The sequence below is a fragment of the Camelina sativa genome, chromosome 8 (genome assembly GCF_000633955.1).
Source record: "Camelina sativa cultivar DH55 chromosome 8, Cs, whole genome shotgun sequence".
Lineage (NCBI taxonomy): Eukaryota > Viridiplantae > Streptophyta > Magnoliopsida > Brassicales > Brassicaceae > Camelina > Camelina sativa.
Window position 1 is genome coordinate 24,844,261 of NC_025692.1, and position 14,375 is coordinate 24,858,635.

The 14,375-nt window shown below is 37.1% G+C and overlaps 5 protein-coding genes across 5 annotated transcripts in view; 4 read left to right on the forward strand and 1 right to left on the reverse strand.

Moving 5' to 3' along the window:
* Positions 1-300, reverse strand: part of LOC104709907 — a 2,631-nt gene extending 2,331 nt beyond the window's left edge. The window contains exons 1-2 of the mRNA XM_010426448.2: positions 250-300; positions 23-167 (exon numbers count right to left, since the gene is read on the reverse strand). Coding sequence (XP_010424750.1) covers positions 23-167; positions 250-300 — 196 coding nt within the window. The remainder of the gene's footprint in view (positions 1-22; positions 168-249) is intronic.
* Positions 301-5,124, forward strand: LOC104708443 (D-lactate dehydrogenase [cytochrome], mitochondrial). Its single transcript, XM_010425018.2, has 18 exons — positions 301-593; positions 682-784; positions 932-1,032; positions 1,161-1,209; positions 1,406-1,498; positions 1,881-1,995; positions 2,215-2,275; positions 2,386-2,422; positions 2,494-2,555; positions 2,714-2,810; positions 3,305-3,379; positions 3,457-3,565; positions 3,765-3,874; positions 4,024-4,086; positions 4,241-4,320; positions 4,411-4,541; positions 4,725-4,768; positions 4,863-5,124. The coding sequence occupies exons 1-18, from the start codon at positions 340-342 to the stop codon at positions 4,980-4,982; spliced, it is 1,704 nt and encodes a 567-aa protein (XP_010423320.1). The 5' UTR covers positions 301-339; the 3' UTR covers positions 4,983-5,124.
* On the forward strand, positions 5,391-8,405 carry LOC104708444 (probable carboxylesterase 15). The gene is made up of 2 exons (XM_010425019.2): positions 5,391-6,125; positions 7,914-8,405. The coding sequence occupies exons 1-2, from the start codon at positions 5,443-5,445 to the stop codon at positions 8,227-8,229; spliced, it is 999 nt and encodes a 332-aa protein (XP_010423321.1). The 5' UTR covers positions 5,391-5,442; the 3' UTR covers positions 8,230-8,405.
* On the forward strand, positions 10,286-13,184 carry LOC104708445 (myosin-binding protein 7-like). Its single transcript, XM_010425020.2, has 4 exons — positions 10,286-10,709; positions 10,840-12,385; positions 12,533-12,579; positions 12,711-13,184. The coding sequence occupies exons 2-4, from the start codon at positions 10,967-10,969 to the stop codon at positions 12,811-12,813; spliced, it is 1,569 nt and encodes a 522-aa protein (XP_010423322.1). The 5' UTR covers positions 10,286-10,709; positions 10,840-10,966; the 3' UTR covers positions 12,814-13,184.
* LOC104708449 (F-box protein At5g06550-like) lies at positions 13,310-13,832 on the forward strand. Its single transcript, XM_010425023.2, has 2 exons — positions 13,310-13,627; positions 13,740-13,832. Exons 1-2 carry the CDS (start codon positions 13,387-13,389, stop codon positions 13,769-13,771), a joined length of 273 nt encoding a protein of 90 aa, XP_010423325.1. The 5' UTR covers positions 13,310-13,386; the 3' UTR covers positions 13,772-13,832.

A 14,375-nucleotide genomic window follows, 5' to 3' on the forward strand; every position in this document is an offset into this window, starting at 1 on the left:
GGAAAAAGAGAGAAAGAGAGACCAAGAGGAATAGGGCGACGCTGGAGAGAGTGATTGAAAGCATCACAGCTACTTTGAAGATGATTGCAGAATCCTCCTAAGCTTCTGCTCAAGCTCTTTAGCTCTTCCTGCTTCTCTCTTTCTGAGATCTCTCTCTCTTCTTTTTGCTATCTGTTTTTGGCGGGAAAATTAGATTTTTCCCGGTTTAACATTGGACCATCGGTTTAACATTTAACCACCGGTTTTAACATTTAACCATCGGTTTAATGGTTTGATTAGTTTTTCCTTCGTCTTCTTCATTCCTACTCTCTCTCTTCCGGCTGTGGAATCCCACAATCCATGGCTTTCTCTTCAAAGTTGTCTCGCTCTAAAACACTCTTCTCTTTTCTCCGGCAATCTCGTCAGCTCCACTCGACGCCCAAGTCAACCGGTGATGTCACCGTGATTTCTCCGGAGAAGGGACGCCGGAGACTCCCAATTTGGTGGTCGAGCTCTCTTCTTCCATTGGCAATAGCTGCTTCCGCCTCTTCTTACGCGTTCCTGAATCAGTCTCATCCTTCTATCAGCGATTCATCATCGGCTTTGGATTCTAGGTTTGTTCGTTTTCTATTAAAAATCAATACTTTTGTAAGTCAACAAAAAGTACAAGGAAGTTAATCCTTTGTTTTCAATTCAATGCAGAGATGTAACTATTGGTGGGAAAGGCAGCACTGAACCTGTAGTTAAAGGGGAGTACAAGGAAGTCCCTAAGGAGCTTATTACTCAATTGAAAACAATCCTCGAGGTAGGTGTCTCCGAATATGATCTTTATGACTCTTTTCTTCTTTCTGAACAGTTCCTTGGTTATGTTGTATTTGAAAGTTCTGAACTTTTCTTCTGTGGAGAATTTACTGTTTCTGAATTTCGTTGCTTAACTTTTCTTCTGTTTAAGGATAACCTGACAACGGACTACGACGAGAGGTATTTTCATGGGAAGCCTCAGAACAGTTTTCACAAGGCAGTTAACATTCCTGATGTTGTTGTTTTCCCGAGGTGAGACTACTCAATTGTTGCGTTGGTTTTTCCATCTATATCAATATCAGTATATCAGTTGCTGAGAATGGTTCTGGTCGTAAGAACAACAAATGCATGGATCATCATTTTTTTATATATTGTTTAAGGTCCGAAGAAGAAGTTTCCAAGATTCTTAAATCCTGCAATGAATATAAGGTTTGTAAGTTTTGACGTGTAGAAGATTCACTGCGCTCAGTCTTTTCACTTCTAGTCTAGGCCAATATGCTATATTACTTGGGATATGTTATAGCTTCCTGGTGGATTTGATATTTTGGACTTTTATTACCGTGATTTGTTTTTGGTGGCTTGGGGTACATATCATTAATTCAGGCGACATTTACTATTTGATTAGGTTCCTATTGTACCATATGGTGGAGCAACATCGATTGAGGGTCATACCCTGGCTCCAAAAGGAGGTGTATGCATTGACATGTCTCTAATGAAGGTATGTGCTAATGTTTTGTGTTCGACATCAATGTCCTTCCGGTGTCATGCTACAAATCATTCCATTAACCCTCTACATTTGTATAGAAAGACGATTTCAATGATGTAACTCGTTCCTTGGAATGCATATCTAACCTCAGCCTAACCCGATCAACCTATGAATCACTCTCTCTAGCTTGGATGAGTCTCACAACGAGACCTCATCCTTATTTGTAATAAAAGATAAATGAGAACACTATGTGGAAAGGAAAATAAGATATTGAAAATCCTAAATAATTTCCTTAGTCAGGATACAGAAATAATGTGCATCACTTACAGTCCACGTACAAATGTTATTGAAATTAAGCGACTTCTTCTCACACTTTTTTTCTTTCAAACCTTAGAGGGTGAAAGCATTACATGTGGAGGATATGGACGTTGTTGTTGAGCCCGGCATTGGTTGGCTGGAGCTTAATGAATATTTGGAAGAATACGGTCTATTCTTTCCTCTTGATCCAGGTTCGATAGCATTGAGATTGTACCTTATCTCTCAGATCATAGCTTTCATATATATGCTTTAATATTTGAAACAGATTTTTAGATGAACTGATCTTATTCTAATGTGTGATATTGCTGCATTATTCAACATCTTTAGCATTGTGTGCAATTGACCCTTGAACTTCATTTTCATGTTTCTGGGTTCCGTTCAGCAATTTGTTAAAAAAATATCTGATGCAGGACCTGGTGCCTCCATAGGAGGCATGTGTGCTACGCGTTGCTCTGGCTCTTTAGCTGTAAGGTAGTTCTTCTGCAACTTTGCTATTCACTTGTTTGCTTGCCCATCTTTCTTAATATTGTGGGGGTGCTTTAATCCGGTTGGCTATTTATAAATCTGCTACTAGCTTGTAGGTATGGAACTATGCGTGACAATGTTATAAGCCTTAAGGTTTGTATATTCTTCCACTCATGTATGCCGCATTGTACAATTCTATTTTATTTATACTATGCTCATCTCAGGTGGTTCTTCCTAATGGAGATGTTGTGAAGACAGCTTCACGTGCCAGAAAGAGTGCTGCAGGGTTTGACTTCAGTCTTTAGCTACTTCTTGTTCTTTGTTTAGATTTCTTTTTCTCAGAAATAATAAACTATTAAGTAAAAATTGAAATGTATGCTTCCGGTTTGTTTGATTACAAATCATTTGAGTTAATGCTTGATACTTGTTGGACTGGTGTCTCAGATACGATTTGACTCGCTTGATGATTGGGAGTGAGGGGACTTTGGGAGTCATAACTGAGGTTACTCTCCGGCTTCAGAAAATCCCACAGCATTCAGTGGTATATTGACTTCTTCTTTTATAGTAGATTTTGTTCATTTATCTTTGATATTTATGCTCCTTTGCTATGTGATTTAGTTTCATCTTGAAGGTAAAAATTGAGTTCAATTGTTTTGCCAAAAAAAATCATTTTTAGTTCATCTCTTGCCAAAGAAATCATATTAGCCTGATTGGCTTAATTTGTCTCTTTGGTTATTTTCTATCTCTCAACTCTTTAACTCCTAGCATAATAATCAGAGTAAAATGAATCTCAAAACAAAATCTGAAGCATTTCAAGGTATAGTGAATGCTATGTGTTGCGTGGACCCTTGTTTCCTTTGCTTTTGTTTTGAAAGTCTTCCTGCTTTAGTATGGATTGTACATCATTTTAACATTCAAGAGTGTAAAATATCTATCATCCTGCCTTGTCTGATAGAACATTTTTAATCATAATTTGCAATGGTTTTTAGTATTCCTTATGATATGATGGCCTAAATATTTATGATATAATTTTAGGTGGCAGTGTGCAATTTCCCTACAGTCAAGGATGCTGCAGATGTGGCCATTGCCACTATGATGTCTGGAATACAGGTGAGACCTCTGCTTCTGAATGATGTGATTTATAATTTTTATGAGAATCTTCTCAGCCGTACCTTTATTCCCATCAGGTGTCAAGAGTGGAGCTCCTTGACGAGGTTCAAATCAGGGCTATAAATATGGCAAACGGGAAAAGCTTGAATGAAGCTCCAACTTTGATGTTCGAATTTATAGGAACAGGTAATGCTGTATCATATTTTGTACTTTCCAAGTAAACAATATCTGTAGATATTAAAGAAATCATATTCACTCCCCTATATCTTCTATTTTATCCGATCACAGGATTCTAATACATCTCTCTTGTCGGTAGACACATAAAGAGAGAATCGTTGTCTTCTTATACATCATTTTTTTTTTTCTCTCTCTCTCTCTCTTTTAGAGGCATATACACGTGAGCAGACGGAAACTGTTCAGCAGATTGCTTCGCAACACAATGGATCAGATTTTATGTTTGCAGAAGAACCTGAAGCAAAAAAAGAACTCTGGAAGGTAATTCTCTGGCATAAAATGAAAACCATTTTCTAGTGATTTTCATTGTAGAGAATGAGGATATGGGCAAGATAGAACTCTACACTTATTAAACACTGTCCTTTGAGTTACCAAAGGATCTACTTATTCTGGCCCTATTTTTTATGCAGATAAGAAAGGAGGCGCTGTGGGCTTGCTATGCAATGGCGCCAGGGCATGAAGCAATGATTACGGTTTGTTATTTTTCTTTGATATACTTTGTCTGTAGATGAACTTTCCCAGCTACAATCAGGAACCACAAAATCATGTTGTGCCATAATCTTTTTGTTATTTAATTTTTATTTATAAGGTCGAACAAGGAATCATCTGTAACTATTTCTTCTACAGGATGTCTGTGTCCCTTTATCTCACCTTGCAGAACTAATATCAAGATCCAAGAAAGAGCTTGATGCATCACCGTTGTTGTGGTATCCTATATTCCTATGCTAAACATCATCAACATACTAGGCCTTAACTTCCTAAAAAGTGTATGCTGATTGTTGTTGTTCTACTTTCAGTACTGTTATTGCTCATGCCGGGGATGGAAACTTTCACACATGTATTATGTTTGATCCGAGCAATGAAGAGCAGCGGAAAGAAGCAGAAAGACTGAACCACTTGATGGTTCACAGTGCATTGTCCATGGATGGTAAATGCTTTTTCCATTCTTTGTGTGTTTGCAAAAGTGCAAGACTGTAATAGATGTGAAGCTTTTTAACATATTCTCTGAACAAAACGGAAAAGCAAATTGAAGATCGGTAGGAGTCAAACGCTTGTTCCCTGATTTAGAAAACATGATTTTAACGATGCCAGTTGGTTCTGAACTTATCAGGAACATGTACTGGAGAGCACGGTGTTGGAACAGGGAAAATGAAGGTACAGCTTCTTTTATTCATATCATGTCTTGTGTTACATATATATGAATGTACATTTGTGATTTGAACTGGGTTTTTTGGTTATGTCATGTTAGTATCTGGAGAAGGAACTGGGAATAGAAGCACTACAAACGATGAAGAGAATCAAGAAAACGTTGGACCCAAACGATATCATGAACCCGGGAAAGTTAATTCCTCCCCATGTATGTTTCTAGAATGCCTTCTGTGTTTCTTCATGTATGTGTAACACTGTTGTATTGTTGGTCTCATACTGTTTCTCTTTTGTTTTGTTAAAAAACCCAAAGTTACATTGAAGTACAAAACAGCTGATGCAAGCAAATCATATCCGTTTTACTAGTTTGCAAGTGGTAAAAATCTAAAGGAAAGATGAGAGAGACGTGTTATGTATCTTCAAGCACCGACTCATAATTAAGTGCATCTTTTAGTATTGTTGACAAACCCATCAAATAAGGTCGATAGGAATGAATGACCAAGTCAGATGAGACGAATCAGCCGCAAAAACAATTAAAAAACGTGGGCTCCCTCAAAGATTTTGACATAATTCATCTATATCCAGACTGACCAAAGTACCCTTTGTTTACTTCCCTCCTCTCTATATATTTATCACCTGATGACACTGGAGAGACACATATCCAAAACCAAAAGGGTAGAAGAATGGGGTCACTAGGAGAAGAACCACAAGTAGCAGAAGACTGCATGGGTTTGCTTCAACTCCTAAGCGACGGTACCGTTTTAAGATCCAAGAGCATTGACCATATCACCCAACAAATCCCATTCACAAGTCACCAAACCGTTCTCTTCAAAGACTTCATCTATCACAAACCAAACAGTATTCACCTCCGTCTCTACAAACCCGTTTCCGCCACCAACCGTACCGCCCTCCCCGTCGTTGTCTTCTTCCACGGTGGGGGTTTCTGCTTCGGCTCACGTTCTTGGCCTCACTTTCACAACTTCTGTCTAACCCTCGCATCTTCCCTCCAAGCCCTTGTGGTCGCACCCGACTACAGGTTAGCTCCCGAACACCGCCTCCCGGCTGCCTTTGAGGATGCGGAGGCGGCGCTCATGTGGCTCCGGGACCAGGCTCTTCCCGGTGGTGCAGACCATTGGTTTGAAGGTGGAGTTGGCGTTGACTTCGACAGGGTTTTTGTTGTGGGTGACTCCTCCGGTGGGAACATAGCTCATCAACTCGCTTTCCGGTTGGGATCCGGTTCAATCGAGTTGACACGGGTTCGGGTTCGTGGTTACGTTCTGTTGGCGCCGTTTTTTGGCGGGGAGGAGAGGACTAAGTCCGAGGATGGTCCTTCTGAAGCGTTGCTCAATTTGGATTTGCTTGACAAGTAAGCTAACACAACACTTTCTAATATTTTAATTTTATTTTAGACGTACTACCGAATAATTTTTAATTTTTGCATAATCATTAAATATATTACAGTACTAGTGAGTGATGCATGACTCCATAGTTTATATAACCTAACTATTAACTATTTTAAAACATATTAAATGTATAAAGTCCATATAGATGTCGTTTTCGGTTACTTTAATTTTCATATTTATCTTTTTATGCGAGTAATGCCAATTTAAACGTTGGAGTGAATTTGCCGAGTCGCATGAGAGAGACAGGTAATAAGAGTCACAGTGCCTCTTCATGATACACAGATGTGCATTTACATGTCCTTTTTTCCAAAACTTCACAATTTTTTTTATAGAAGATAAGTTTCTCCAAAATCTAAACGTCGAATGAAAAAACAGTCTCCTTAAACTGAAAGATATTTTTCAATGTTTTTGATAAATTTTATAATCGAGTTCGCAATTAGTTCAAAGTTCAAACATTTCTACGACACACAAAAACACGAACTTTCTAAAGAAAACGACTTTTCCTACCAAAAATACATTTATTTTGATTAGAACCATTCACCAACTAACCAAGACACAAATGATATATAGTGATATGTTTTCATATTTTTGTATGTATCAATATCTCTTTCGATAAATTCAAAGTAAAAATTAATAGTTAATTTTGATTGATATAAAATCGTCTAAGACTTATGATTTTAGTTCCATCACATGATTGTTATAATATTACGTCACAAAAACTAGTCAATGTGCTTAATCTACTAATACTCCACTATTTGATTAGTCTCAACTCTCAAGTCATTCAACATTATAAATGGCTGGCTTTTCAAAATATTATGGTCTACCATCACAGTGGGTACACGAATGCGTAACATCCAGTAGATGGAAGAAAGTATCTTATATGGAAAGTGATCGAATAAGAAAAATTTTAAAGATACTTTGATAAAATCATGACAAACCAATTAGAAACCCTACCATTTGACGATTTTAAAATGATTGTACTAATTCAGAATTTTCTCTCTTTTTTTGTTTTACTTCTTTTGAAAACGATTTTTAAAGGCTCTATAAGCCGTTACATTTACACCAATTCTATAAAAATATACCTACACGAAGTTATAACTGTAATTGGATTTGTAAATTGTAAATCTAAAATAAAATTTAAAGAGTCAAGTTTACGAAGCAATTACCCATTATCACTATATAGCGAGTTCGTGTAGTTATAGATCCTATTATATATCCAAATGTGTAAGTTTAGCATATATGTTACAAATTCGTATTGTTTTAGCTCATTTTTCATTTATGAATAAGTGGATTAGTGGTTGATAGAATAAACAGATAATGAGATATCAATAACAGTGGTTAATATATTTGGAAAGCTAAGGAGATAGTGCGTCATGCATTATCCTCGTTTTCCTTTAGCATTGATCTCAGCTTAATTTGCGTATGTTTCTCCTGAGTCGTGACTATCCGAATGCAACTAATGTCTCACTCTCACATTTTATAATAATATTTAGCATATTCGAATGTGCATATATTCATGTTTATCAACGCACGTGGAATCATTGAGATCACAAATCATTCAAGTCTTCTTTCCAATTGATCGTTTCTCTTTTTATGTTTGAACAATGAGATGATTGACCCGTCTTGTTCATGGCCATTGTCATAAAGCTATATGTATAGTAAATACTGGTATAGTCAATTTCAATAATTTATAATATGAGGTGATGAGATGAAAGAGAAAAAAAAGGGGCTAAACTTTTAACTTCTTGAAGGTTTTGGAGATTGTCACTACCAAAACGTGCAACAAGAGATCATCCCATGGCTAACCCTTTTGGACCAAAGAGTCCTGGACTTGAATCAATTAACATAGAGCCAATGTTGGTGATTGTCGGCAGCTCAGAACTTTTGAGAGATAGGGCCAAAGAGTATGCATATAATCTAAAGAATATGGGAGGGAAAAAAGTAGATTGTATTGAATTCGAAAACGAGGAGCATGGTTTCTACTCCAACAATCCATCTTCTGAGGCTGCAGAAGAAGTTCTTCGTATCATTGGAGACTTTATGAACAATTTGTCTTACTTATTTTAGGTAACTTTTTGTTTTGTTTTTTTTTTGTCAAAGAAAAAGCTTGTCGAAGGTAACAAAAAGAGTTTATTTAATTAGCATTCCATGTCAAGCAAACTTGCTTGGTGATTGATGAATCATATTCATATATACTTTGTTGCACAAAAGACATACAATATAATGTTCTTGGTTTCGTTAAATACTTTATTCGTAGTATCAGACCTTTAATGGTATATTCTTTAGTAACTTATCTAATTACTACGTATACGCTCTCCTTAAACGGTATATTCTTTGGTAGTTTTATCTTATCAACTCTTTGCCAGAATAAGTACGTCCAAGTTCACCTTACTACGTATACGTAGACGCTCTCCTTTATGCAAGGTTTTTTTTTTGTCTTAAATGTTAAAGGCTTATAGGTATATACAAACTCTATTATAGGCTTTTTATTTGTCTTAATACACCATCTCGACATAATAAACTCAAATACACTTGAATCTACCATACACATATGTATCAAGTAGTCTTCGGTATTCCCCAATATTCTAACTACATGAACTTGTTATCCATTTAAACGGAATCTCTTCCACTATACTAATCTAGTTTGTAAGGCCAGTACTAGCTCTTATAGCAACATTGTCGTATCCATATATGTATTGTTTTAGTTTAATCAAACAAAGAAGGGACTTGCTGCTACTCATGTTTATATTCAAATTAAAAAATTAGTTTCATGATGTTAGGCTATGTTGACGTGGTAAGCTTCAATGTCGACGCCCCATTACTTCCACTCGCGCAATCATTCCACAATAATAAATTAAGTTTCTTATTCCAATAAATAAACCATAGAATTAGTCTTCCCAAACAAAATATTCCAATAAATATAGGAATATAATGGATCGTTTACAATGTGATTTATTATTTTTCTGTTCACCAATCACTTTAATTGATTTAAAACAATCGATCAAGATATCTAGGTCAGAATAGTACTGCTACATTCAAATTAAAATATTTCAAATATTAAGACTTGATAAGTTGATATCAAAAAGATTTTGTTTAAAATAGCTAGACGCAAATATTTCTCTAAATTTGTTAGAAAATTTCGGGACTAAATTGATGATATTCAAAGCAAGAAATAACTCATCTAGGTAAAAAAAAAATAACTCTCTAATAGATCTCTATTTTCTTCCATTTTGAGTACAACATAGGTTCATAAATTTTCAAGAAGTACTATCTAATGTCCAAAACATAAAATAGGTTAGATACTCGTAACAAAGCTTTCAATATGTTTATGATAATAATAACAAAGATCTCAATATGGAGGTACATCTTTTTTGGTTGGGATTATTCAAGGAAAAGAACAAACACACATGTAAAACAACTCTATCTGATTATAAAAGATAGATCATCACACTAATCAAAATGATGAGATAATTACAAATTCGTTATATGAAATTACAAATATAGTAATTAGTTCATAGATGAGGCATCCAGATTATATGATTACTTATTGTTTAGGTTTTTGTTCTTCTTTAGAATTTGTGAATGATGAATCAAAAAGGTATGACCATAGTCCTATAGAATGTCAACAACTTCTTCTCTACTTGTTTTCCAACGTCCGCGTGACGATCTCCCAGGTACATTGAGATGAGATAATTTTTTATTTTTACTTTTTGTTTTGAGTTAATACTGCCTAAGTAGTCGTTTTGTTTTGTCCATAAATTTTTTTCAACACTGAATATCTTCCTCAAAAAATTTCAAGGACATGGATTTTTAGTCATACAAATGTTACAGCACATATGCCACATGTAAAACAACTCTATCTGATTATAAAAGATAAATCATCACACTAATCGAAACGATATTGATAATTACAAATTCGTTATATGAAATTACAAAATTAGTAATTGGTTCATAGATGAGGCATCCAGATTAGCTGACCTGTACTTCCCGCAGGTAAAGAAAAGACACCTCATCCAACTAAGATCTCAGCCGTCAATCTCTTCCTAAACAAACACATCTTCACCGTTAATATTGTACCTTCTCTAGTAAACTCGTTTTTACCAAAAATAACCCTTAAGCCGTCGTCGTCGTTGTTGTGGGCACGAGACGAGACAAAGAGACTCCATTGAAAGTCGATTTCAAATTGAAAAGATTACAAAAAAAAAACAAAAAGCTTTTTTAGGGTTTCGAGATAAACCAGAGGGAAACAAACGAAGAAGACGACTAATTCTCTCTCTATCTCTTTCGTCTCGTTTCCACGATTTGTTTCTGTGTTTCCCTCTGATTCCCAAAAAAAAACAACGATTTTTTTTTTCTTTTTTTCTCTTTTTTGCTTTTGCTTTTCGTTTTACCAGAAAAAGCAATAATAATTGTTGTTTAATTCCCAGAGATTCAATCATAGAAGGAGAAGGTTACAATATCTTTAGCTACCCAATTGCTCTGTTTCCTGGGAAAGCTCCGACCTTTAGCTTTAATTTTCATTGTTCTTGGTGGGTTCAACGAATAAGGTAAAGCTCTTGATTTTGCAATGTTTCTCTTCTGTTCTCTTTGCTTTTTTTTTTTCCTACTCTGCCCATGAAAGAAGCTTCCTTTTTGTGTAGTATTGATCGTTTTTAGATGGAAATTGACTTTTTACAGGAGCTAGATTGGCGCTCGCTTTCGTGTTCACGGATCTGGACTACAGAGAAAGGTTTTGGTGATCGTTGTTACTAATGTATATGTGCCCTAGCCTTGGATTGTGATTTGGATACTGTCGCAAAAAGTTATGGATTTGGCGATTGTATCTTCTTCTTCCCCTAGGGATGTGGTTAGATGTTGTGATTGTGGATGCAGTTGCTCTCTAAACGATGCTTCTCCTGGTACTTTTCTTCGTTCTGTGAAGAGAAAATACGAGGAGTTCCAGAATGATAAACCGTTTTACATACCGGAGCTGGAACTGGACTTGTCTTCTTCCATTGCTAAAGTTCAGATTGAGAATGAGTTGGAACTGTTGAGGGAGACTGTTAGCAGCCAGCAGCAATCGATTCAAGATTTGTATGAGGAGCTCGACGAAGAGAGGAATGCTGCATCCACTGCTGCGAGTGAGGCAATGTCTATGATATTGAGGTTGCAGAGGGATAAGGCTGAGCTTCAAATGGAATTGAGGCAGTTTAAGCGTTTTGCTGAGGAGAAAATGGAGCATGATCAGCAAGAGCTTTTGGATCTTGAAGATTTGGTATATAAGAGGGAGCAGACCATTCAGGCTATGACTTGTGAAGCTCAGGCTTATAAGCATAGGATGATGAGTTTTGGGCTCACTGACACTGAGGCTGAGCTTGATGCGGAGAAGGGCATGCTTAGCCGTAACCCGAGCATGATTGAAAGTGATTACCAATATGATCTCCCTACGTATGACTACCCTCCTATAAAGTGCAATGTGAATGAGAATCCAGGTCCCTTGGAAGCTGATATTGATGTTGACGATGTTGAAAAGTACCCACTGAATGATTCACCTCATGGCCGAGAAAATTTGAAGACTCTGGAAAAAAGAATCAGTCAGATGGAGAGAAACCCCAGCTTTACTGATGTATCTGGAGGGAGAAATTATTCGGAGAAGTTGATGGTTGGTCAGAGTCCTAGGCATCAGAGACATTTCAGGAGGGTTTCCACTGGTAGCTCAAGTTCACTATTGGGAACAAATAGGGAAAACAGACCTGATTTTCCCACTGAGTCACCAAGGTCCAACAGGGGGAGCTTCAGGAAAGTGGAAGATGCCTCGTATGCAGAGGGTAATTCCTATGCAAAGGGTAAGATTGACTCATCAGAGATAGGAGATAATGACATGAATGATAGAGTTTATACCATTGACTCTGTGCATCACGGCGTATCTCACAGTGGTGCTGCTGAGCAAAAGTTTAAGAATGATACAGTTGATGGTTATGCTGCAATGTCTCCGAGAGGAAAATTGAATCAGCCGGATCTTAGTGATCCTGATATAGTGAAACTCTACATGAGGCTTCAAGCACTAGAGGCTGACAGGGAATCAATGAAACAAGCGATTATGTCGATGAGGACTGAGAAAGCTCAAATGGTTCTTTTGAAAGAAATTGCTCAACATCTATCAAAGGACGTTGTCCCAGAACGGAGATTGCCTCTGCGGAAAACATCTATTGTTGGAGCATTCAGTTTCATATCTCTCTTCAAGGTGATTTTTGTTTCTTATACCAATCAGTGGATTTGTATTCTTTATATATACTATATAGGATGCCCCTTGTGCCAAGTTTTATGCTGTATCTCTAAATGAATTGTATACTTCCGAACTTAACTGATTCTTGTGATTAATCCTGTGCAGTGGATCACATCTTTTGTTCTCTGGAGAAAGAAGGCTCGCCGAAGCAAGTAAGCAAACACAGTCTCGAATCTTGATAAACTTTTGCTTCACACACCTTCTATGGATCCTGAGTTTTGAGTTTGTAGTATTATAAACGATTAACTTAACCTGATCGCGTTCCAAATGGTGTTAAATGCAGATACATGAACGGAATGCAAGGGAACAACATGGGGTTGCTAATGCTTCTAGAAAAGACTCCTCGGATACGGCAATGGAGATGTCTCTCAAGCACGCAAGTGTGAAACAGATTACATTCTCAAAATTTGGTTTGAACCGCATAATGCGAATTTACATTGTGAAAAAGTAGGTATTTGGGAGGCATTGTGCTTTACTTTGTTGTCCATCTTCATGGTTACTGAGAAAAATGGGTTTCTCTCATGTGCAGTATTTTTTTTTTCTTTTTTTTTTTTTTTCTTTTTTTGTGTTTGCCATATTTCATTTGTTGTTTGGGTTTGAATTGTCTTTGAATGAGGGTTTGATGATATTGTCTCAAAAAATCAGTGAGGCTACACGCAAAGCACAACATCCTCTTATTGTAAGCTTCTGTATAATTCTTCCAGATTCTCTTTGTTTGAACTTCTCTGGAAATAAATGAAGAAAAAAAACAGAGCAATGATCGGTTAACGGAACTTGGTATTGTTTTGAATTGATCGTCAAATTAATTTTTACGGTTGAACCGATTAACCCAAGATATTTTCAATTCCATCTCCTGGTTAAGCTATGTAAACAGATATGAACCCTCGCGGTTGTTAAAAGTTAAAACTTTAAAACCCAAAACCCTCGCCGTCGCCGCTGAAGCTGATGCTCCGTCAAACATGCCGAAGTACAAGAATCTGTTGCTAACATCGAAGCGTCGTAAATCCAAATCCAAAAAGCGAAAGCTCGTTCAGCGTGAACCTGAGTCTCTGTTTCCAGTTAATCAGGAAATAGAAGAAGATGAAGATGAAACAGGGTTCAAGCTCAAAATCGCAGCTCCTTCGCAAGAGCATGGTGTTCAACCACTCGGAAACCTCTATTTCAATCCTGGTTCGGTCAATGTGCGAAACACTGGATTAGGTAATCTCCAGATACTCACTGATGAGCTCGTTTTGGATATCCTAGGTCTTCTTGACGCCACTAATTTGGGTATTTTAGCTACTGTAACCAAATCTTTCTATATTTTCGCCAGTCATGAGCCTCTCTGGAGGAATCTCGTATTAGAAGAGTTGAAAGGAGAGTTTTTGTTTAATGGGTCTTGGAAATCTACCTATGTAGCTGCTCACCACCCTAAATTCAAGTTGTCTGGAGATGGTGAATCGAATTTGAAGATTATAGATTTCTATTCTGATTATATGTTTCAGAGCTGGTTGTGTGCAAATCTCGAAATGAAACCGAAATGGCTTAGAAGAGACAACATCACTCGAGTGAGAGGCGTTTCTGTTGAAGATTTCATTACCAAGTTTGAGGAGCCGAATAAGCCTGTTTTGTTGGAAGGGTGTTTGGATCATTGGCCTGCTGTTGAGAAATGGTCAAGAGATTATCTGACTAAAGTGGTTGGTGATGTTGAATTCGCTGTTGGTCCAGTTGAAATGAAGCTGGAGAAGTATTTTAGGTATTCCGATGGAGCTAGAGAAGAGAGGCCGTTGTACTTGTTTGATCCCAAGTTTGCTGAGAAAGTTCCGGTTTTGGATTCGGAGTATGATGTTCCTGTTTACTTCAGAGAGGACTTGTTTGGTGTTTTGGGAAACGAGCGACCTGATTATAGATGGATCATAATTGGACCAGCCGGTTCAGGATCGTCTTTCCACATTGATCCTAACTCAAC

Coding starts and splice junctions, on each gene's coding strand:
- LOC104708443 (XM_010425018.2), top strand. CDS start 340: ATGGCTTTCTCTTCAAAGTTGTCTCGCTCTAAAACACTCTTCTCTTTT. Junction 594..681: donor TCATCGGCTTTGGATTCTAG/GTTTGTTCGTTT, acceptor AATTCAATGCAG/AGATGTAACTATTGGTGGGA. Junction 2,811..3,304: donor AAATCCCACAGCATTCAGTG/GTATATTGACTT, acceptor ATATAATTTTAG/GTGGCAGTGTGCAATTTCCC.
- LOC104708444 (XM_010425019.2), top strand. CDS start 5,443: ATGGGGTCACTAGGAGAAGAACCACAAGTAGCAGAAGACTGCATGGGT. Junction 6,126..7,913: donor AATTTGGATTTGCTTGACAA/GTAAGCTAACAC, acceptor AACTTCTTGAAG/GTTTTGGAGATTGTCACTAC.
- LOC104708445 (XM_010425020.2), top strand. CDS start 10,967: ATGGATTTGGCGATTGTATCTTCTTCTTCCCCTAGGGATGTGGTTAGA. Junction 12,386..12,532: donor GTTTCATATCTCTCTTCAAG/GTGATTTTTGTT, acceptor AATCCTGTGCAG/TGGATCACATCTTTTGTTCT. Junction 12,580..12,710: donor AAGAAGGCTCGCCGAAGCAA/GTAAGCAAACAC, acceptor TGTTAAATGCAG/ATACATGAACGGAATGCAAG.
- LOC104708449 (XM_010425023.2), top strand. CDS start 13,387: ATGCCGAAGTACAAGAATCTGTTGCTAACATCGAAGCGTCGTAAATCC. Junction 13,628..13,739: donor TGTGCGAAACACTGGATTAG/GTAATCTCCAGA, acceptor TATTTTCGCCAG/TCATGAGCCTCTCTGGAGGA.